A 24,683-nucleotide genomic window follows, 5' to 3' on the forward strand; every position below is an offset into this window, starting at 1 on the left:
TCTACAAAACTCATTCACTCCGATTATTACTATGTCCATTCATCTTTTTCATCGTCACATGCACCCCCAAATTATTATTATTAAACCCACTATTTTTATATATTATTTAAAGAAATCTCTTGCGACTCAACAAATACAAAATCTAAGGGGATTGAAATTTTAAAGAATTTTAATGGATTGTTTTTGAAAAAAAATCCATTGGTATTCGATTAGAATTTTAATGGATTGAAAAAAGTCACGTATTATTCGATTAGGATTTTAAAAGATTATTTTAGAATTTGTCCAAATCCGTTGGTATTCAATCAAGATTTTAAACAATGGAATCATAATATCGTGTATTTAAAAATCCGACGATTTTAATGAATTTTCTATTGGTGTGAATTTCACGAGACTTTTTAGTGAAAAATATAATTACGATGCTTTTATTGCTGTGTTTTCTTATTCCTTTGGCAGGTTAATTGCTCGAAATTGAGTTCCGACATGGGAGCTTCATCAACACTAAAAAAAAAAAAGCATACTTTTGAGCGATTTTCATCACAAAATAACTAAGAAACAACAAATCAACAAGATTTTAATATAATCTATCTCAAAAATAACATAATTTTGAGCCATTTTTTTAGAAATTTTGGAAGTTTAAAAAGTGATTTTTTAAGCTATGCGTCACGATTTTTTTAGCACAAAAACGTGTGATTTTTGTATTAAAAACAACATAAAACAGTGAAAAAATAACAGGGGAACTAAAACCCTCAAACCAATTTTCGTTTTACAGAAATTAAACAATATCAATTTAAAGAAAGATTGAAACTTTCATAATATGAAGTTATGAACCTTATATTTCGTAACAATACATTCATGAACGAAATTCCTTCACTATAGGAAACGATTTCAAACAATTTTTCTTGTTTCTCAAAAGCCCCAAAACTTGTTTCAATGTATTGACTGAAAAAAATTTGAGAAATTTTCTAAACTTTCATGTAATTAAACCAAAAATTTCAGATTCAAAATTTTCTTAGAATATTCAATGAAAATATCCATATAATATATGGTTAGAAAACTCTCATAACGTAAAACAAAAATCCCAAGGTTTTCAAGATCAATTGGAAAAAAATTCTAAACGAAATTTTATCATGAACTTTAGGTTCTATATGCAAATTTAGAATTATTTTTATAATTAAAAAAATTCGAGTCTTATAATCATATATGCACAACTTTGATACCAAATGAAGAAGATAATTTTCAACCCATTAGATATGTAAAAAGCTGTTGTTTAGTAGTTTTCAATGTTTGTTAAAAATTATATTATGTTTTACTGATTGAGAAAATTATATTAGTTTTTTACTTTTTTTATTAATTTCATTGCATTTCTTTTTTTTTTATGGGGAATATTATACTTATAATCTATTTTTGTTTACAACATTTTACAATCATATCTTAACCGTTGATTTTCGTCAATCAATGGTTATTACTTTCGCAAATTAAATCCATTAATTAATATTTAATTTGAAAGTTAACCGTTGATATATGGTTATTATTTTCGCAAATCAAACTCAAACTCATTGAGAAAATTATATTAAATTTTATTGATATGTGAAGAGTTGTTGCTTAGTAATTTTTGAGATAATTTTCAACCCGTTGTTAAGTTTACTTTTTTTTATTAATATCATTACATTTCTTTGTTATTTGTTTTTATTGACTCGTGTAATTTTGAATATTTGTTAAAAATTCATATAGTTTTTTAAAATCTTATAAATCCATATTGTCCTTTCAAATCTTATAAATTCTATTAAAATACTTTAAAATCAAATCCTATGAAAACTTGATTGTAAAAAAAGTCTTTTAAAAAAGTCTATAAAGTCTCTCAAATTCTAAAATGTCTTTTAAAATCTGTAAGATTTTTTATTTCAAAAAATTCTCTTAAAATCCTAATCCAATACACCCTCCTAAAATCAATTCTTTTTACCGAAAAATAATATTAATATTAAAATATGTGAAATTGAGAATAAGAATAAGGAGATTTCTTTTTACAAATACTTAATTTTAAATACTTTATACGAACTTTGTTGAATCGCAATACATATCGTGTATTATTTGTTCGATTTTTTGCATGGTAGTTAAAATCTCAATTAAACACTATATTTTTATTCATTAAAATGTTTTTTTGGTAAAAATATTAAAACATTTTTACCAATATTCTAAGCATTTTTATGTTTTTGCGATTTTTTATCCCCTTTTCATTTCTGCGTAAAATTTCATTTTTAACTACCTTGGTTTTTGTATAAAATACAGAGATATAATAAAAAAATAATTTAAAAATATGTAATATACTTAATATCATATAAATTCAAATTCCAAAAATGTTCCAATCATCAAAATACGCAAATAACTAAAGTGCAAACCAGTGATTCTCCAACTCATTACTTATCAAGACTAATATTATCACTATCAATGACATAATTTATACATTATCCTCTTCGTTAGTGTAGTCATTTGACTCATTTCTGATTTCTTGTTCAACAATATGTGATTCTTTTCCCTTTCTGGTTAGCAATATCATTACGATTATCAAACCAATTGATATTATCTTCTTCTTGATGCCTTTACTTTTATTATTACTGTCGTCTTTAAGATTTCAAGTACCTAAAATATAAAAAGGGTTCATTTTTTCATGCAGATAAGTTATTTGCATTGAGCCTAATAACATTGAGTCCAAAACGACGTCGTTTGAGGCAAAAATCAAGGTATTTTTGTAATTATAATTTATTTCAAAATTATTAGTCTTTATTATTATAATTTTTTAATCTTTCAATCTAAAATGATGTTGTTTGAGAGTGAATATAAATAGATACTACAAAACCGTATCATATATCATATAACACGAAAATAAATCAAAATTTATAAGTTTTAACATAAAAAAATAAAAATTTGATTTGTAATTTAAATTAAAAAAATCAACAAAAATCATTTTAATAAGAAAAAAAATAAAGATTTGATTTATGATTTAAATTCAAAAATTAATATAAAAAATCTGTTTTAATAAGAAAAATAATTAAATAAATATACAGAAAAATATTTCCGCAGTTAGTGCAGATAAGTTAGCTGCAATTACTCCTAAAACAATGTCATTTTGGAATTGAAACATTAAAAAATTATAATTAGTATAATAACCCTGAAATAAATTAAAATTACAAAAACACTATAATTTCCGCTCTAAAACGACGTCGTATAAGACTTGCAGATAACTTATTTGCAATAATGACAAAAAAAGCAAATCCAAAAATATATATTTTATTATATAAAATTAAATATTTTAACTACCAATTTTTTCTATTAACACCCTGAAATCACTTTAATCACCATTGAAAAAAGCAGCTAAATATATTAATGAAATAACTTTCATGAAAGCATAATATTTTAAAAAATTGCGTGAAGAGCTTTTTTAAGAAGCTAAATGCAATAATTACCAACAAAAAAAAAGCTAAATGCAATAATTTCAAAAAAAATAAAACTAAAAATATTGTAAAATTACTTTTTTTCATTTCCCTCAAAACTTAATTAACAACATTTTTCCAAACACGCCTACCCCGAAATCGTGAACGGTGAATGCAATGAATTTCAGATATGCTTACATCAACGGAGAAATATAGATTCTGTATACTAGTCTCCTCGTCGTCTAATCAAGGTACCATAATCAAGCATATATAAGTTTCAATGTTGGTAAAATCATAAAACAGCAGAAACTTCACTCTAACATAAATAGGAAAGAAACCAAATCCTAATAAAAAAGACACATGACAAAACCATACCCCTTCTACTAGGGATTAATTTTCACTTAAAGCATTTGGCATCCAGAAGAGGTTCTCCCTCAAATGGTTCAAAATCTTCAATCATCTGACTCGCACGCTCTTTCTGATTTTCGTCAGAGATGTCAACCTTTGTCCATTCGTAGAGCTCCATGTCATAGCATTCATCAATCACAAATTTAGGAATTTCTTGCCCCCGGAAAAGCCACAACCCCTTCACCTTAAATGGCGGCTCTGATCCAATCACAAGCATCTTTCCAAATGCATATTTGCGAGCCAGATCCATCCGCTGAAGAAATCCACCAACCTTGTTCAAAGTCACATAGGAAACAGTGTTCTCATCATTGTATTTGTAATCACAGAACCAGAGAGAATATCCCTCCGGATCATACATGTCCCAAAATCCTGCAAGTTAAAAGGAGGATTTTAATTATAAGATCTTTGCTAGTATTTGCCCCAATATTCATGATAAATAGCAATGAGCTTGTGACAGCATAGTGATAATTAGTATATTTTTAATGGATTTAAGCTACAATTATAAACCTACAAGTTACAAAAGTTTAAGAATATAGAAACCACAAGTGATACAAACACACTACCTTTGATTGCAACCTCACGGAAGTTGGTCTTAGTGTTTGAGTAGAGTCTTTTCCAGTCGTCCAGTATCATCTTACTCGGAGGAAGAAGATCAAGAGGATTCTTGGGTTTGGGCTTGGGTGCCTCCTCCTCTTCTGCTTCTTCTTTGGGCTTTTCTGGCTCTTGAACAGCCACTTTCTTTGGTTCATCCTTAGCCTTGGGTTTAGATTCCTTAGGCTGGGCAGGCTTCTTTGCAGACTGAATAGGTAGCACAGCATCAGTCTGCTTAACCTGACCTAATATCTTTCGGAAGCTAGGCTGGTTGACCATGGTCCAGAAGTATCTCTCAACATGAGGAAACTCTGAGGTGAAGCTCTTGACTAGGAGCAGAGCGAAACCGAAATACAAATTGCATGTCATTACGATGTCAGCAAGGGTAACGGAATGCCCAACCAGGTAAGTATTGAAGGCAAGGTGAGTGCTCAAAGCCCCAAATGCTCTCTTCAATGCAGAATTTGCAGCCTCCTCAACCTTCATTCAGAAACACATATCAGATGAGGGAGCAAAATGTGGGGAAAATGGGAATTTAACAAAAATCTTGATAAAGAACACAATGTACCAACTTTGACGTTAAGGAAAGAAACCTCTCATTACTCATGAATAATAGACCCTAACCCAAACATATTATATAATTGCTATCATTATCAATTCTCCACATAAGGAACTTCAAAGCAGTTATTTGATGAAGACAAAAACTTTGCACACAACTTACTGGAGGAAGGTGTGGGGCAAATCCAAGTCTTGGTAGGTACAATTTCATAAGATTAGCATCAATCTCCATCGATGAAAAATCAATCCACTGCTCAACATGGGCCTGAAACATCAAAATATAAATAAAATAGCAAATACAAACGACCAGTTTCACGGGAGAAGATCCAACATAGAGAAACTTCAAAGCAAAAAATGAAAAGGAAGAGAAACCAGGATATTCCAACATAGAGAAATAAATAAAAAAAAAAATCAGCACTAAAAATAAAACCTTACATAATCAATGGGAGAAGATCCAAACAGAGTGCTGTCGCCCTTCAATCGAGCAACTGCAGCAAGCCAAGAAAATAAATGAGAAGATCACAACAATCCACATAAACGGTTGTATGTATATCCAATCAATGCATGAATATAAGTAAGCATACATACCGTAACGAGCCATGGCATTGCTCTCAAAGACGGGACCATCAGGTGTCTCCAATACAGGAACCTGGAAGGACATACATCAAAGGAAACCCAACGAAGTTGTGCTTAATGTAGGAGGGAATGGATGGGACAAAACATGATACCTTTCCCATAGGATTCATCTTGAGAAATTCAGGAGTTTTATTAGAAACGCCCATCTCAAAATTAGGGGCCAATTCAACTTGGACACCAGTGTACTCTGCGGCAATGAGAGTCTTATAACCATTCTTGTTTGTTTTCTGTGCATGCAGGATCTACAGACATAAAATCAGTGACCAGATGAGAGTCAGTCATATTCAGAAAGAGCAGATTCACCGGTATTGAAAATCAGAGAAAGTAAAGACTAAAGAGTAAATTGAACATGAGATTGGGAAGCAATTCGCATAAATAGTTATTCGGAGAGAATTAATGAAAGAGACAAACTGACCAGAGCCATGGCTTCCTTCAAGGAAAAACGTGCCGCTCTTGTTTAAGATCTGATAAAAAAAGATGAATCAAACCACAAATCTAACACAGTGGCATTGGAAAAACAAAAAGTGCAGCACAGAACATGAGTGATGAGACAGAGCTTACTTTGGGAGCGTTCTTCCGAAGCCGACTGTGTGTGCTGTGCTGTGCTGTGATGAGAAAGAGAGAGAGAGAGATGAAAAGGAACGAGTTGGAAGGAATCTAGGTTTTTTAAGGTTACGCAAAAGCCTAAAGGGGCTGGGCACAGGCCCAATCCTGCAATTCTTGTGGATCAGATCCAAATTTAAGCCCTAAAGAGTGGTTGGGCCTAAATCCAGTTGGCAGTCAACGTTTGAAGTGAATTAATTTCATGAAAATAAAAATAAATAAAAAAGGGAAAGAAAATTGGCAGGAGGGGCAATTTGGTAAAAACGTGGGCAATCCGACTCGAAGGGGTTATTTTTCTTTCTTAGATCAGAGTGAAGTGAGGACGGTGTTGCTATGCTAGCTACAATCAATCACGATTCACGATTCACAATTCACAATTCACAATCGCTGCTTTGAGTGTTTGGTATAAAAATAAATATAATAATGAAATAACTTTTATGAAAGCATAAAATTTTAAAAAATTGCGTTAAGGGCTTTTTTAAGAAGCTAAATGTAATAATTTCAAAAAAATAAAACTAAAAATACTTTTTTTTCCCCTCAAAACTTAATTAACAACATTTATCCAAACAGGCCTACCCCGAAATTGTGAACCGTGAACCCAATGAATTTCAAATATGTTTACATCAAAGGAGAAATATAGATTCTAGTCTTCTCGTCGTATTTTGTGCTTTGTGCTTCTTATGATTTTGTGCATTTTATAAACTTCATGCCTGTATTTTCAAATATGATAGTCATTACGTATCAAGTTTTTCAAAACATGCCCAATGTATGATAATTTTCTATAAAGAATGTTTACCTTCATCTCATAATTCTTATAGTGATGCACAAAAGCAGTCCAGTCAACACAATTCACACCTGAATGAGGATTAGCAAGTATTTGTTCTTTACTTTTATTAGGGTAGAAATGCTTACACGTTAACCAATACTTGTAGGCTTTCTATCTTTTCCCCAAGGTGCCCATAGTCTATTTTATATTAGCAGCATAATCAAACTCAAAATTTTCCTTCAATGATAAGAGAGACAATAAAATAAAATAAATTAAGTTAACTTATGGTAATATTTTAAATTGACAACCCACAAATATAAAACATTATGCTACAAAGTTAACTTCTTGATCACTCGATAATCCATATTGTATCAAGCCTTCATTTTTTGGAAAATTAAATAGTTTTTTATTTACTTTTCCTTTTTTTTTAAGTGGAGTCTTGTATATAAATTTTATCATGTAATATAAAATAAGATTTGCTAAATAGTGTTTTATGCATACAGTTTTATACAAGTTTTTTTGGTTCAACCAAATACTACTATGGTTGTTCCAAATTGTGAGCTAAGAGATGCACTGACAGAGAAGAAGTCAACAAGAGTCAAAGTGGATATGAAAGAGATCAATTTATATTTTAAAGTCATTATCCAAAGAAGATATGGTATATTTCATTGTTATTGAAGACAGTCGGTGATATTATATCACTAAGAGATTTGAACTCATGTATAAGGCAGAGGGGGTAGATGATCAGAATTATCACTGTGCAATTATAAAAAATATAAGAACAGACTTACTTGTAGTCAGTATAAAGAATCAGAACATATTAATGTATGCAGTAGAGGAATTAAATCCGAGCCCACAGAACGTGTCTCCTTAAGACAATTTGCCCCCTCACTGATGCCAAAGGTTGATGGACACTTGTCTCCCAGGATAGAACAGATTTCGTCTGAAGAATGGTGGCACTACCAATCAACGGCCCAAACGAACACAACTGAATGCCAGAGGAAACTACACCGGAGTATGAAAAGGAACATGCAAAATCGGAAGGAGAAAAATTCCGGCAGAGTTTCAGTGCAGAAAAATTGGATCCATTTTATGAAGGGGTGGTCACGTTTCAAAAGGCACCTATTCGACGACGAAACAACACATCCGTTGGACACGAAAAGACACAAGACACATTCGTTCTACACGAAAAGGCACCCATTCAAGGATGAAACAACATGTCCGTTAGGATGAAACAACACGTCCGTTCAGATGAAACAACACATCCGTTCAGATGAAACAACACATCCGTTCGGATGAAACAACACATCCTTTAGGATGAAAAGATACATCTGTTTGTCGACGAAAAGACACACCCTTTCATTACCAAACTTCTTATTCATAACCAATAGAGTGTCTACACAATTTATATATATATATATATATATATATAAATTCCAACAATCCCCCACATGGATAAGAAGTCAAATCATCGTGACAAAAATGCATAAGAATATAAATGCAAAGTGTAATTTCCTCAACGAGAAACAAGTGCATCGAGATAGGTGGAGTTACCTTTGAACCTTCTCTGGTGGAAACCTATCGGATATACTCGGTCAATCGGTGGTCTAGGTCGACTTGAACCGTCAACCTTTAGTGTATACCTAGACAATAGGAGTCACACGATTGCTTCTCCAGCATTGTTGGTCCTTTGTTGCGCCCATTTTGGCCGTGGGACACCTGCCTGGTTCTGCGAGTGTTTTAGAGAATCGGCCTTTGTAAAATTCTCATAGAAGCGGCCCTTACTTCACACTCACATAGGTGATTTCTTGTTATGTAACTCACTATAATCATCTGAACACAACAAATTAAGAAATCATTAAAAGCCTAAGTGCTTACCCTCATAAATACACTGTCTTGTCTTAGGAATGAGTATGAGTTTAAAAACTCCACAGTGTTTGAACAGTCGACCATCACTTAGTTGTCTATTTTAACCTAGTTCATGGGATCTCCACTCTTCTAGGTAGAGTTACCGCAATGCTCAACAATTGATAGGCCTTAAACCCATTCCTTTCGACAAATTTTCGACCAAAATCCCTTTGGTTAACGGATCCGCTATGTTCTCCTTAGACTTAACATAGTCAATTGAAATGATTCCATTCGAGAGTAGTTGTCTTACGGTATCATGTCTACGACGTATGTGTCTAGACTTACCGTTATACATGACGTTCTTGGCCCTTCCAATAGCTGCTTGGCTATCACAATGTATGCATACGGCTGGGACCGGTCTTGGCCAATTAGGAACATCCTCAATAAAATTACGAAGCCATTCGACTTTTTCGCCAGCTTTATCTAAAACAATAAATTCTGCTTCCATGGTTGACCTTGCAATGCAGGTCTGCTTGGACGATTTCCAAGACACAACACCTCCACTAACTCGGAATATAATCGGAGAACCTCATCCTTCCGCTCCCAAGTAGCCTCCTCGGGTGTGCGTCTTGACCATTTTACTTTCATCAAAGGCATATATATATATATATATATATATATATATATATATATATATATATATATATATATATATATATATATATATGGTATCACCATTCCCTAATCCCTCATAACTACTTGCCAATTCCGGTGATATGACTTTTTAATTCACCACAGTGTAAATCTTCCATAGGCCAAGGTCATAACTTAGGTTGCACTTTCACTAATTTATAGGTAGTAATATAGCTATATTACAAATTCGTCTGTCTATCCTCACTTCATTTTCATCTTTTTCTATCTCTCTGACCCAAGGTCATTCACAATAGCCTCTGACAGTTTCCAAGTATATTTACTGGTCCTTTATTGAACATTTTCAACTGACACTTTCTTTAGTACTTCAATCCTTTCGCTGCCAATACTGTTTCAACAATACCTCAATATACTAATCATTTCCACTAATAATACTAATCTTACAATTTCATTGATGCCTTAGCTTTCCCACAAGCATATACCTTATAGTTTCAACGGTACTCTACAGTACCCAATAATCTCAACTCACAGTGAATTCCCTATTTATGTGCTTTACTTTATTTTATCCCATGTCTCCACATCTTCTTAGATAATCACAACTATGTTTTCTCTCAGTGATACAAGGACTAACAACCTTCATCATAGTTTATATCTCAGGTCAATCACTTCAAGTCTTCATCCATAGTCCATTCATGAAGCTTTTCATCTACAACATCATATCTATAATTTATATCCATTATTCGTTTGTCTATTAACTTAATCATCTCAAGGCCTAAACATAAAATCCATCAATGACTTCCACATCCAAGGCTTCATGCCTAAGATTTCTACAAACTTATTTTTACTTATTGGTTGGGAAAAGACCAAGTAGTTAGAAGGGAATTAATATATTGGATCGGTTTGGATTGAGTCAGTTTTCATCAACCCATCCGAAAACTGATCCAATCCAATTAAAATTTACGATTTTGTTTTTGATTTTTGATTTTTTGATTTTTAATTTATTCGGTTATCGATTTTTCGGTTCGATCACTGCGGTCCCCTAGTTTGAACAGGTACCATACCTCCATGATTCGACTCGTAGTGAATTAATTTCATGAAAATAAAAATAAATAAATAAAAAAGGGGGAAAGAAAACTGGCAGGAGGGGCAATTTGGTAAAAACGTGGGAAATCGGACTCGAAGGGGTTATTTTTCTTTCTTAGAGCAGAGTGAAGTGAGGAGAGGACGGTGTTGCTACTTGCTTTGCTACAATCATAATTCACAATCGCTGCCGCTTGAGTGTTTGTTTGGTATAAAAATAAATAAATAAATAAGTAATAATAAATTGGTGAAAAAGGGGATGATGGCGCGGAGAACAGAGGAAGAATACGATTATCTGTTCAAGGTAGTATTAATCGGTGATTCGGGTGTTGGGAAATCGAATCTTCTGTCCCGATTCACTCGCAACGAGTTTTGCTTGGAATCCAAGTCCACCATTGGCGTCGAATTCGCCACTCGTACCCTTCAGGTCTCTCTCTCTCTCTGAAATTGTTCAACTTCAAGTAAACGTCATTTCTCTTTTTTCCATTTCTATTGGATCTCGGTTCTCCCAGATCCGCTGTTTTCTAATATTTTTTTTTTTTTTTTTCATTTCTTGTTTTGCTCTTAATTTTCACTCTGTATTCTTGTTATCACTTTTTTACTTGTAAGTTCCATTTGCCTTGAGCATTTAGGATTTCACGGAGCGGAGGAATATAACTTTATTTTGCTTTGCACCACCAGCACTTGCAATCTTTTTCCCTCCTTTTACGATACTCTGCATCTTTCTTGTTATTCAATTTTTAATTCAAATTGTTCCATAGTTCCTATGACTGTACATAATTTGTAAGGCCAAATTTCACACATATCTATCAAATCAATCAATTGATTTGGCAATATTTACTTTTGGGTTGCACTCCCATCATGTTTTGCTCATTTTCTTTGGCGCCTTATCTTTTCTTAATTAAAGATAAATAAATTGTAATTCTCTATAAAATGTAGATGATGGTGTCTATTTTAACGATACGTGCATTCAGATTTGGTCTATGCCTTCATGTTACCTTCTCGTCGAATTTCATTGATGATATCCCATAGAGTGTGCACTTCGGTTTTCTAAACAGTCCTGAACCAAACTATAAAAAGTGGTTCGGTTTGCCTGAACCAATGTTATAAGGTGGTTCAATTCTTGGATCAGTTTGGAGAAAAAGATTCAGTTCTTAAACAGGTTCGGATAGTTTGGTTCACAGTTCGGTTCGTTTGGTTTTTATACACTTTTGAAAATGGGTATTGTTTGGTTCAATTCGGTTTTTTAGCCCAAACCGAATTGGTAAAGTGGTTTGGTTCTTAAACAGAACTTGTTTTGAAAAAACAGTTAGGTTCTTGAACTAGTTCAAATAAAATAGATCAGTTCTTGAACCAGTTAAAAAAAAATTGTAATTCTTTTGGTGTGGTTTGGATCAGTTCACACAGTTCAATTCATTTGATTTTTTTTCACACCCCTACTGACCGCGTCTATTAATGGAAATGACTGTGGCAGCTTCTTAAGGATCATATCTTCTATAGTACCTCCCAATTACATGTTTTACCATTGTAGACATCCTGATGGAATAGCTAATCTGGTGGGAGGGTTTTTTTTTTTTTTTGGAAGAAATTTTAGCACTTACTTTTGGCCTAAATAAAATAACACCTGAATGCTAGTTGTAGGATTTTCTTCTAGACACGTTGGATTAATTGGTGATATGTTTTCTAATTACTGAAGTATCCTATGCCTCAAGAATCAAATGATAAAATGACCATGTATTGGCAGGTTGAGGGAAGAACTGTGAAAGCTCAAATATGGGATACGGCTGGACAGGAACGATACAGAGCAATAACCAGTGCCTACTATCGTGGTGCCCTTGGAGCTCTTCTAGTCTACGATGTGACAAAACCAACAACATTTGAAAATGTTAGCCGATGGCTAAAGGAGCTAAGGGACCATGCGGATGCCAATATTGTGATAATGTTGATAGGGAACAAAACAGATCTGAAGCATCTCCGAGCTGTTGCCACGGAGGATGCCCAGAGTTATGCTGAGAAAGAAGGCCTTTCTTTCATTGAGACATCTGCCCTTGAAGCAACAAATGTCGAGAAAGCTTTCCAGACTATTCTTGCAGAGATATACCGCATAATCAGTAAGAAATCACTGTCTTCGAATGAGCCTGCATCTGCCAATATTAAAGAAGGCAAGACTATCACGGTTGGGGCTGCCGAAACCAATACAAAGAAACCTTGCTGTACATCTTGAAGCGGGATTGTAGTTTGTATTGATTTTCTGACTTTCTCTGTTACTCAGTATCAGGATCGCCCTGCGGCTGCTGTTCATTGTTTTGCTTGTTTTGTTTATCATTCTTTTTGAACTATATTTTGGAATGTTATCAGGATTTATAATGATTTCTTATGGTTGTGCATGCCGAGTATGAGTATTTTCGCGGTTTTCAATTGCTAGTTTTCAAGTTTGGTAGGTTTGTTCCTGAGCACTGCTGGCATGCAGATCTGCAATTCATATTTCCTTATCTGTAGTAAATCTCCTTCGGTGCTAACTCATGATCAAAGATTACTAATACTTAGTTGATGGACCTTTACTACGAAGAGTGAGGCCATATAATAACACCTGGATCACGCTTGTTGGCGAAATTCTTACATAAGCTTTGTTTACGTAAGTTTATTATAACCTGACATATCATCTTTTTAAAAGTAAAACAATGGTTGTTTGGTGCTGGTATTTATCAAGTTATTTAACATAAAACTATGAATGTGTTGGTGTGTGATTGAGCGTCTGGTTAGATTTCTCAAGTTTGTACTGGTTTTATGTTCATTGGCTGCGGGATCTACAGAAGTTAAACCATCTACCTCTAACAAACATTTCGGGTAAAACCCTTCCGGCAAAGAGTGGTGCTATAGAGCATGGACGGTTTTGTACATATTATTTCAAACTTCGTCGATTGTCAACCAATAAATGTTAATTAATAAAAGAAAAATTGTTTGTCTTTTTAAATAACACAGCTTATGTCATTTCACTCTTATAAAGAGAATGTGACTCACATTTTTATATTTTTTTTGTTCACTCTTTCTCTTCCTTTATATATATTTTTTTCTCACTTAAAATGACACAATTTTACCTCCTTTAAAAGAATACACACTTTTTCCATTAATAAATGAAATAAATTGGGAGTTGGGAACGATAATAAACTCATTAATGTACAGTTTTTTAAGTAAAATAAATTAAGAGGAAAGCACTCTAAGGTGGTGTTTGGTTGAGAAGGTTTTCAAAGTTTCCTATGCAAATGAAGGAAGGAATCCAGAAATGACTTGTTTGATTGAATAGATTCAGTTTAAATAACCAGCTATCCTATTTGCATTGCTTTTTCTATTTGCCGGTCGAATGATAGGTTTTGTCACTGTTAAGAAAGATTTGTCCGAGGTAGTTTATATGTGAAAACCGGCTAAATGACTATGTAAAAAAATTGTTAGAGACCATTATACCCTCTAAAAAAGGATATGGGTCGTTGCGGGCTTCGTCGACAGAGACGCCAAAGTTCTACTCGCAAGCATCCAGGTTTATTCCTCTGTCCCAGTTGTGTGCACTCTTTCCATCTGTCATGTATTGGTTCGATTAATGTTTGCTTCTTGTCGATTCGGTCAGGGGGGATGTGTGCTTCAATGAAGTTAATTCTTTTCATCCTTCATGTTTGCTGTACTTTGTAAAGTTTTGCATGAGTAAGGATCGTATTGAATTGAGCCTTTTTTCAAATGCATAACTTACTCCCTTTATCACTCTGGTTGTGGCATACCATCATGGATGTTTATCTTCAAAACAAACTTCTATGATTATTGTAATATAAATATTAATTTAACATAATGATTGTATGTGTAGGTATATGCAGCTTTGATTAGAGTTAATATAAATATTAATTTCACATAGCAATGTATTCTGCTCTTTGGAATGAATCAACCCTGCAATATTATCCTCATAAAGGAAAGTATGAAAAAATTGGTGAGTTAACTGAAGTGGCACTACGTGTATATTTGAACCGAGTAATGGTGCTTATACAAACTAATGTTTGCACATTTCATTGTGGTGCACTTCAGGTGTCGTTACCTTTTCTTAAATGGTCCACATACTAGGCATACCCAAATAGTATGAGTACTATCTTTTATAATTCATGACTAAAAAGAATGTTATTCATTTATCATAAATGGCAATCTGTTTCTTGGGCACTAGCTTTGGTTATGCCATGATTTCAACTTTTGAGCTTTACCTTAGACTATAGCTACATAAAATAGGCATAGGCATAGGGTCATCAAAAGTTCTGTTATGACAATTGCAATGTCTAGGAGTTAACTGATGATATCATTATATATTTAAATTGTTTAGACATTCTTTAATTCTGCAGGTGCTACCAATGAGATACAACCAGACTCAAATCCAGAAATAGGACCTAGTAATCTCAAAGGGGACGCAAGAGGAAGCATCTTTCAACCGATGGAGAGGAGGAAACACTGCAAGGCCTATTAATTGATGTCTTGAAAGAGATGAAGATGCTAAGTGATTAATTTCAAGCCCGGAACACCAATTTGTAGTTCGACCGCCAACAACAAAAAGACGCTGCAAGTGCCATTTACTGTTGTACTAGATAAGCTTGCAGATGCTCTAGGGAGAATTGCTGATATATTATAATGCAAGAAGAATCAGATGGCAGAACCTGTTGGGGGAAAGCCTATCCACTTTAAGATCATATGATCCCACTATAGTGTACTCAATATCACTATGTCACCGTTGTAGAAGAGGACCATAATGGCTGTCATCTGCTAAAATTATAAGGGACCGTGTATAATTTTTCTAATGCAAAAACAAATGTTATTTTCCATTTTATGGGGGGCTTTTTCTAAGAATTCAGATTGAGGGCTGAGTATGTCCAAGAATAGTAATATGCTGTATAGCAATTCGATGTGTAATGTAATATTTGATTAACTTTGTTGGTAGTCATGTAAAATTCTGATGTGTTACTCTCAAGCAACTTATTATATTTAAGTGATTCAAAATTGATATTATTCAATTATGGTGTCCGTTATATTCAATCTTCTCTTTGCTTTTGATTCTTTGCCTGTCATTAGTGCTAATGCTGAAGTCATATTTAATTTGTGAACCAAACAGGTGCAGAACAAACCATTGGACAATTTTTAGTGCACCCTAATTCTTGATTCCATCATAATTGACTGCATATTTCATTTCGCTAGTGGTAGTTATTATATTAAAATTGACTGCATCATAATCAAGTTTCATAAATGATCTTCTTCCATTCAAACTCATATCACACTGAAGCCAGGAGAATTTACTAATTCACAATCATACAATTGTATCATTCATTCAATGCAAGAGTTATACACATAACATAGACTTAAAATTCTATCAAAATACTTGCACATGACCCATTCTTCTATGGCTGTACCATTAATTCAATATAAGAGATATACATATATGCCAATTGGCACTGATGCAGGGTTCTGTTTTGGTAAGCATGTCTCTGCTAATCAGTCATGTATGTGCTTTGTTTGTTCCCATCCATCTTTCTTTGATGCTGATCAACCACAACACCCCATACCACGAGAAAAAAACTTTACTTCATGTTCAATGCATGATATCAACCTATCGATTTTCTGATTTGTGTTTCGATAATCCTGGCTAAGATCCTTAGTTGCAACAGTTACCTCTCTTGCCAAAGCATCCTCTGTTTGTGGCATGCCACCGTAATTTTTTTTTTTAAAATGAGGGTTATTTTCGTAATACCAACTTGTTTTCTCATCTATATTTTACCTCCAACCAAACATAGATTTTATAAAAGTTACCTAATTTCCCCAGTAAAGTTTTTCTTTTTCCCCACCAAACAACTTTTTTTTATATTTTTCTACCTATCTCACTTTATCTCACTTTCCAACCATTTCCCTATCAATTACATTTCTCTAGTATTCAAAAAATTTCTCCTCAACTAAACGCCCCCTAAGTGTTATCTTAAGAAATAAAATGGTAAACTAAAAATATCAAGTGGAGCAAACAAAACAATATGTTTAATACAAAATGGCGTTTCTACATTTTCAAATACGATGGTATCTCTATTCACATTACAATCAAATTGATTAAATTTTTGTAGTTGATGTGTATTTATTTATGATTCGGACTCATACTAAGAGTCTGTTTGGATCATCTTATTTTTAAGTTAGAAACTACTTATAAGCTAAAGCTAAAAAAAAAATTAAAAAAAGAAGCTAAAAGCTGTTTGGAAATTACATAAGAGCTTTAGTTTAAAAATTACTTAAAAGCTATTATCAAATTTTTTTTTTACTTAAAAGTACATATTTCAAGAAAATTATTTCTCTTTCTATCTTTATCACTCTTCATTTTAAAAACACACACACACACACACAATTCAAGAAAAACAGATAAAAGCTTAAAAAAAAGCTCCTCCTATGAGCTTTTAGTTTTCAGCTTTTTTCTTCATTATAAAAAAAGAGTTATTCATTATAAGAGCTTTTTCTAAAACCTGTTTGGCCTAGCTTATGCTTATAAGTAGCTTTTAGCTTAAAAAAAAAAGAGAATCCAAACAGGCACTAAGTGGGATGAAGGGTCCAATCTAATAACAGTTGAAGAGGTCCAATAACAAAGACTTCAAGAATATGAAAATGTATATATCCTACATACATGCAATCTCTCCATAAACACAACTCAACTGAGAACAACACAAAACTCATAAGTCTCCTTAATAGTCAATGACCAAAGGACAAACATAAAGCTTCAACTAAGCCTACACATCATATTTCACCAACATATCCAACAAACGGGATAGGCTTACAAGTCACCTCAATCCACCAATGAAAGTGCTAAGACGACACTAGGAGGTTATGCCGTTGCTATATAAGGAAGACTTAAAACCTAGGTATAATCATCTTCTCCAATATTATTCAAGTTCACTCATTCAAATACTGACTTGAGCATCAGAATGTCTTGCATGCACTTCTACTATCTATCTCGGACAAGCAAATCTCTTCAACACCAATGCAACCATCCCGCAGAATCATTCCATATCACAGCCCAACCATATATGATCAGACCGAACAATTATTGGACTGATTAATTTATGGGCTTTATGTTTATCATGTGACATAATCTAATTTCATTTTCCTACACACACATCAAAGAGGTGGGGTCCACATTTTTTTCCTTCTCTTTCATCATTTCACTTTCTCTTCTTTTTTTTATTGTGTGAGTAGAAAAATCAAGTTGGGTTATGTAACATAATAATCATAAAACCCTTAATTTATATATTTAATCATATTTTCTTTACTTTGCTCCTTTATATATACGTGTGTATCAAGTAACAAAATTGTTTCATTAGATGAAGAGGTACTTTTTATATTCGAGTAAAATAATGAAGAGCCACTTCTGAGAGCAAATTGCGGTTACATAAATTTTAATTAACTAACATTAATTCTTTAAATTGATTAATATTTGCAAGAAAAAATTGTATAATGATAATTACATAATTATCAAAACAATTTGGTGGGCAAGACTAAATGAATTTCCAGGTTAGGTGATAATTATATTATTATTTACATTTATAATACATATTTCGTGCTAGAAAAAATAAAATCTACAATTGATTTCTAAATTTTGAAAATCTTAAATATTTTAAAAAATGATAAGGTCGTATATCCTCTAGTTTTAGTTTAAAAATCTATGCGATGTGCCGAAATTATATATTATTTTCAAACAGTAACAGGTTCTAAATCATAAAATAATTCAGAACCAGTTGACAAAAATAAAAAAAAGATTCGATTCAGAAAAGAAATCGGAAAACCCAATTTAGTTCGGTTTGGTTAGAAAACCAGTTTAATTTTGAATCATGCATACCTCTAGTTACAGCATTTGATAATGGAATAAAACAATTTATTAAGGCTACGAAATGTTGCTAATGCGGCCAACGACCATAGATAGTAAATGTTTCAGTAAGTAAAGAGAAACCTGCTTACCAAAAAAAAAAGAGAGAGAAACCTTCCGCTATTTAGTGTTGATAGTTGTTGGTGGAAATAATGATATAGCATATGCTAAGTGAATTGTTGGCATGACATGCTTATGCATAATATCTGAATTGATGACATGACATTCCTTCTTTTTTTAGTTAGCTCTATTTTTTGGTTCAAGCATTACTTCTATCTTCATTATCTCATTCCTTCCTCCCTACACTTTATCTGTCTTACCTCACTTATCTCTTTCCTCTTTATACCTAATCCGTTTTGGCCTAGTGCAAAATGATCTAAATATGCTTTTTCATGATGTCAGGCCAAGGCGCGCAGGTTTCTAATGTTCCCTGCAGTTGTTATTCATCATTGTATCATGTTTATCTGATGCATAGCATTACTTGGAAATGCCTTCAATGACAGTGTGTGCTTATGAAATATGTCTGCAAAATAGCGTGCGGTCAAAGCCTCAAGCTAATATAAGATGCATGTGAGAAATTGTATCCTTTTCATTCTAACTTTGAAAAGTAATCAGAAGATTCAGAACTAAATTATCCAAGGATTTAAATAGACGATACTTTAACGGTCATTGAAACATCCATATCATAACACAGTCAAGAAACTGAGTCTCTCTATTTTAATATAACAGTTAATAGAAAGTAGAAATTTACAAGTTGTGCCTAACCACAACAGTTGCTCTTCTGTGGGATTGGTTGCCCCGTCATTTGAACAGTTTCTGCTGACTTACTACCAGTTGGTTGGCTTCCCATCCTGCAGATAAGTTCAAATCAAAGTCCAAAACATCTCAAAATCAATACCGTATTACAATGGAATTCATGCTATCGCATGAAAGTAATGCAATTATGTTTCCGAACATTAATCCTCCATAAAAATGCAGCACTGGATAAATCTAACACTTGATAAGGAATAAAAATCGGCACACATTATCTGTAAACTATTAGAATCTTGATTGTGAAAATTTAGCTTGAGATGTCCGTTCTATATTTATTTATTTTTATTGATAAAAGCCATTATTCTTTAGATAAAGTTTTATTATTATTTTTAAAAGACAACATAACACTCATAAATAAAATAAGGGAAAAGTGTTTGTCATTTAAAATGACAAACACCAAACCCAAAAGAAAAAGGCACAAACTTATCGTGACCTACTGTTCATATTTCAATTTTAAACATGTTGTAAACCCTAACATAGTTAATGTTAATCAAACAAACAGTAAAATCTTAAAATTGATTAGCATTTGTGATTTTATAATGATGATGTGAACAGAGAAAGCAAGAAATATTAGATACTTCTTCTTAATTTCTGCTGCCATAGTTAAGAAAGCCTGCTCCACATTGATTGAGTCTTTAGCACTTGTCTCAAGGAAAGGGATCCCAAGCTCATCAGCAAATGCCTGTGATTCATGATCATACAGGATATTTTAGACAAAGAAAGTATCATTCTCTTACTCTTTTTTCTCTTTAACATACAGAGTAACTAATATTTCATTTACTGTTAACCCATATTTTTCTTTAAATAAATAATTATATATCAAAGAATATCACAACGTTGGACAACTATCATTAATCTGACCAGACCAAAGTATTATTGTAAGTGACATATTCAGCCAATATTAAATGTAACCAACCACACACGTGGTCAAAAGATCTTCACTAAATTATAATTTTTTAGAAGAAATTGAATTCCAGGTTATAGGCAATTCTATCAAGATAGTACACTTCTCCCAGTTATTCAGCTTCTATGATAGAAAATAAAGCGAGGAAAATAAGAATGAAGTTAAAACAGTTTTGAAGCCTTTTTTATTTGATCATAGAATGAAAGTGAAAAGAAATTCAAGTCCCCTTCCTCTCCTATCCTCCAGCTAAGTATTCAAGATATTATGCTTGGAATGTGTTGCTTTTTGCCTTCCAGCAGCCAAAGATCAGTATCCAGAATGGAATTAATGATTTTGCTGGATTCATGACTTCCCAAAGCACTGAAACTGTGTGCACTACTTTTCCTTTTTTGGGAATGGGGAGCAGGAAGCATTAATCAGTTTATAACTATCAAAACAAACACAAATCACAAGATAAACATGGTACTTTTAAAGAAAATAGGAAACATTAGAAGAAGAATCACATTTTAGGTTAAACATGATGTAAAATATAAACTTTTTGTTGAATTATAAACATGTAAATGCAAGCATGTATAAAAAGGTATCCAGATACCTGGTGTCTACTAATTAATTGCCGAAAGAATACTGAACTTCTTTCCTGGGGGGAAAAAGGTGACATTTAGTAATTTACCTTAGCAGTTTGTGTGTCGACAACCTTGTTATCAACTAGATCACATTTATTCCCAACGAGAAGCTTGCATACACTGTCATTTGCATATCTATCAATCTCATTCAACCACTGCTTGACATTGTTGAAGCTTTCCATCTCAGTAACATCATAGACAATCTGTTGCAATACCCAGACTTAAAAGAATTCCAGAATTTTGCTCAAAAATTTTATTGGTGCTACGGCAAGTATATGTTTCTCACTCTATAAGATGATAGCATGAAGTTGACTTACAATTATTCCATGTGCTCCTCTATAATAACTGCTTGTTATAGTCCTAAATCGCTCCTGTCCAGCTGTATCCCACTAAACAGAGTAAACAAAAAGTATCAATTGTTAGGAAGAAAAAAGATGGTGCCTTGATTTGGAAAAAGAAATAATTAGATTTGTAGTTGAGTTCTGATTACAACGACATATAGAACATACATCAAAACAGATATCGAAGCTTAAAACCGATTTCTCAGGAAAAAAAGAAGGCGAATAAGTGAATCCACACATGCATCTCAGAATAATCAGATATATAAGAAATCAAAGCAAGCTTGGCATGCGGTCCTAATCCAGACCAGAGCATGATTGAACAAGGGTATAACCAAACGGTCGGGTTGAACTCTAGGAGAATTATTTATGTGAAATCATGAAGATAAAGAGAAAGGAAACACGAGAGAAATCAGATCATGATTCTCAATACCCTTGTACATATTCTATAAACCTCAGACAACGCAGGCCAATGTTTTTAAGAGCAAATCTGTAACTTGGAATGTCGCACGTCACAATAGAATTTGTTTGGTTTTAAAACACAATAGCTGTAACAAATTACGAACAGATTTAAAACAGTTATCATGTTTTACAAAACAAGGAACGGATAAGTTTTATTGTTTTCTCTAAAACATAATAAAACATAAGATCCGGCATTTTACTCAAAAACGAGGATTAAAAGGCAAAAAATGAAGTGGATAAAAGAAATTCGTTTTATTTAAATAAATAATTAATTAATAAAAGTTGACATAACGAACGCACAATCTGCAGCTTGATGGTTTTGCCTTCCAGCTCCACAGTTCTGATTTTCTGTAAAACCCCATAAAAAAAAAAAACATCAGTGTTCATCCATAAACAGTAAACACTACCCAAGCAAGCAAAAGGAACAAAATAAAAGAACGTTACTTACGAAATCAACTCCAATGGTACTTATGTAGCTGTCGACATAGGAGTCATCCTGAAAGAAAGAGGGAATAAGGAACAAAAGGTCGTGCCAACCAAGTAATAAACAAGAAAAAGTGAAATAAAACTGACTGACAGCGAATCTGAGAAGCAAGCAGGATTTTCCAACGGAGGAGTCCCCGATTAGGAGAAGCTTGAACAGGTAATCGCTGAAATCAAAATCAAAACAAAACAAAGGAAATCAGCAATTATTTATGGCAAAAAAAAGTGACACTGTGAAAGAACAATGGAAGGGAAGAGAACGAAACTTACTATTCGTTGCTCATTATGCTCTTGTTAGGGAATTAGGGAAATGGATTTCCTCCTTCACACTTCACACTTCACACTTCACACTTCAAAACCAAACCACCACAAAACTCACTCTTCCTCTCGCCGCTCAATTAAATTAAATTAAATTAAATTATTCCCCTTTTTCTTTTGTTTCAAAAAGAGAGAGTGTGTGTGTGTCAAAAAGGAACAAAACTTTGGTATTAGAGAGCATCCAAATTTAATATTTAGGATTTAGGGTTCGGTAATCTCTATTTTCATAATTGGAAAAAATTTCATTACTTTTAAAAAATAATTTCCCATAATATTAAAAAAAATTCAAATATGAAAAAAAGGAATATGATATATTTTGTGAAAAATTAAATAACAGCTAATCAAGTAATATGATATTTTTTTATCTACATGCACTATTTCAATAAAAATTTATTCCAAAAAGAGAAAAACATTTGACGTTGTGCAATTCATTTATTATTACAATAATCAGAATTCCTCTTGCCACATAGGATAGGATGGGGATGGGATGTGTATGATTGTTAATTGAACACGTGGCCTCTGTCCTATTCTATTCTCCCGTGCGTGCCTACAAGGCTACACCTGAAACCGCCAAGTTTTGTCGTTTTATAATTTTATTTTATTCATCACATTTATCCTTCATTCACTGTTTTTACTATCATCACATTTGACTCTCCTCCTTTGCTTTTTCTTCTCATTCACACAATAAAAGGGTTTTTGCATTGGAAGAAACTCCACCGATCATGGGTACAGTACTACTATTGACAAATTTATGAAATGATTTAATTGCGTATTAATCCGACTTCTGATCCATCCATCCTGATATGATATGATATTATATGATATGATCGGGACCAGGAGACAAAATAAAGGAAGAGTGCATTCCAACATGTAAATTAAGGCTCAGCAGCGTTTTCATTCTCCATACAAATTATTTAAATCATATGATGAGAATTTTATTGGGTGGTCCAAGTTCCACGTAATGTAATGTGGATGCAAAATTTGTCTAGTAAAATCTAGCAATCAAGCAAGATCAAAATTTAAAAGACATGAATGAAAGAAATATTAAGATTGATAATGAATATTAGGGACTACTAGTAAGTATTAGCTGTCTAGAGTCTAGAGAGGGCAAAATGGCCTGTCGAAAGCGCCATCCCTGTGACTGGGAATAGTGAAGTGCCTCAATCTGCCTTCCTGTTGGATCATGTACTTGTCACAGAGAAATGCATTGGAGAATTTATCTTCAACGACCCTGTTCACATCATGCACAAATACATCCGTCTCTCCTCCACCCTCTCTGTTCCTTGCCATCATCCCAGCCGTATATATAGCAGTCATCCTTCCAGGTGCTTCATCATGATACCCTGTCGGTGCATCCACCATTATCAAATCCCATTTTGTTTCATACACTTCACTTGGCAAACCTTTCAAAGCAAGTTGACAAATTGAGTATCTAGGATCTCCCAATGCAGTGCACTCAGGTGATCCTCTCCCAACCTCCATTAGATTCTCAGCCTCATTCACCTTGCTATCATAGCTCACATGGTACGACTCTAACGTGGGAAACCGCCGTCTTATTTGCTCTATCCACGCCTCATCTTCTTCCAGGAATATTGTCCGACCACCGTGATTCAGTGCACTCCACATCAGGCTATCATGGCCTAACCCAAATACTAGGAAATTGCATGGCGATCGCTTCTCCAAAACTCTTGCTGACACTGATATCTCTTTCAGTGTTTGTTGTGGTGTTATGCTTGAGGTTGAATAGTGGATGAGAGCTTGCGATAAGGAAGGTGGGATCTTCGTGCATGTTAAGGAACAATCCTTGTTTATCTCGCTCCATGTTTTTGGTTGAGATAATGATTGTGAACTTGGGGACAGGTGGTCTTGGCTGGAAGTACTGGAAGTAGAAAAGTTTGATCTTAGCACAAAGAGGAGAAAAAAGGCAACCAAGACCGCTACGATGAGGAGCTTCAAGTTGAGGGTTTGATGTGCTTTAGGTCTCATGCTTGTGTTTGTGTAGCTAGCTAGAGAGAGGAACTGTTTTTGCTTTCTTTCTTTCTTTCTTCTTCTTTTTCCCTTTGGGCTGTATAAGTAAGTGAGTGAAAATTAAAGCTATGGAATTTCAGGGATTGAGGTAAGATTATATTTATTTTAAGGGTAAGGAAGAAAATGCTAATTAAGAGTTCGGGAAGAAGAGATCAGGGGAAGGTGTATGTATAATAATTAGCGGTTGATGTATGCTTGGACGTGAAGGGAAGAGGCTTGCAGTGGATATTTGA

The 24,683-nt window shown here is 33.5% G+C and overlaps 4 protein-coding genes across 4 annotated transcripts; 1 reads left to right on the forward strand and 3 right to left on the reverse strand.

Moving 5' to 3' along the window:
* Positions 1-3,666: 3,666 nt before the first annotated feature.
* On the reverse strand, positions 3,667-6,273 carry LOC133318040 (elongation factor 1-gamma-like). Its single transcript, XM_061519968.1, has 8 exons — positions 6,183-6,273; positions 6,037-6,085; positions 5,714-5,863; positions 5,574-5,634; positions 5,421-5,473; positions 5,149-5,250; positions 4,400-4,907; positions 3,667-4,205 (listed from the first exon to the last, which is right to left on the reverse strand). Exons 2-8 carry the CDS (start codon positions 6,043-6,045, stop codon positions 3,826-3,828), a joined length of 1,263 nt encoding a protein of 420 aa, XP_061375952.1. The 5' UTR covers positions 6,046-6,085; positions 6,183-6,273; the 3' UTR covers positions 3,667-3,825.
* Positions 6,274-10,703: 4,430 nt separating this feature from the next.
* LOC133318086 (ras-related protein RABA2a) lies at positions 10,704-13,029 on the forward strand. The gene is made up of 2 exons (XM_061520034.1): positions 10,704-10,996; positions 12,314-13,029. Exons 1-2 carry the CDS (start codon positions 10,829-10,831, stop codon positions 12,791-12,793), a joined length of 648 nt encoding a protein of 215 aa, XP_061376018.1. The 5' UTR covers positions 10,704-10,828; the 3' UTR covers positions 12,794-13,029.
* Positions 13,030-19,105: 6,076 nt separating this feature from the next.
* On the reverse strand, positions 19,106-22,548 carry LOC133318065 (ras-related protein RABD1-like). Its single transcript, XM_061520006.1, has 8 exons — positions 22,375-22,548; positions 22,199-22,271; positions 22,070-22,117; positions 21,922-21,969; positions 21,139-21,210; positions 20,869-21,024; positions 19,873-19,976; positions 19,106-19,332 (listed from the first exon to the last, which is right to left on the reverse strand). Exons 1-8 carry the CDS (start codon positions 22,386-22,388, stop codon positions 19,242-19,244), a joined length of 606 nt encoding a protein of 201 aa, XP_061375990.1. The 5' UTR covers positions 22,389-22,548; the 3' UTR covers positions 19,106-19,241.
* Positions 22,549-23,520: 972 nt separating this feature from the next.
* On the reverse strand, positions 23,521-24,408 carry LOC133318096 (glucuronoxylan 4-O-methyltransferase 1). Its single transcript, XM_061520044.1, has one exon. The coding sequence runs from the start codon at positions 24,406-24,408 to the stop codon at positions 23,521-23,523; it is 888 nt and encodes a 295-aa protein (XP_061376028.1).
* Between the last annotated feature and the right edge of the window lie 275 nt (positions 24,409-24,683).

Source organism: Gastrolobium bilobum, unplaced genomic scaffold (assembly GCF_033153095.1).
Source record: "Gastrolobium bilobum isolate Gb01-03AN ecotype WA unplaced genomic scaffold, APGP_CSIRO_Gbil_v1 utg5420, whole genome shotgun sequence".
NCBI lineage: Eukaryota > Viridiplantae > Streptophyta > Magnoliopsida > Fabales > Fabaceae > Gastrolobium > Gastrolobium bilobum.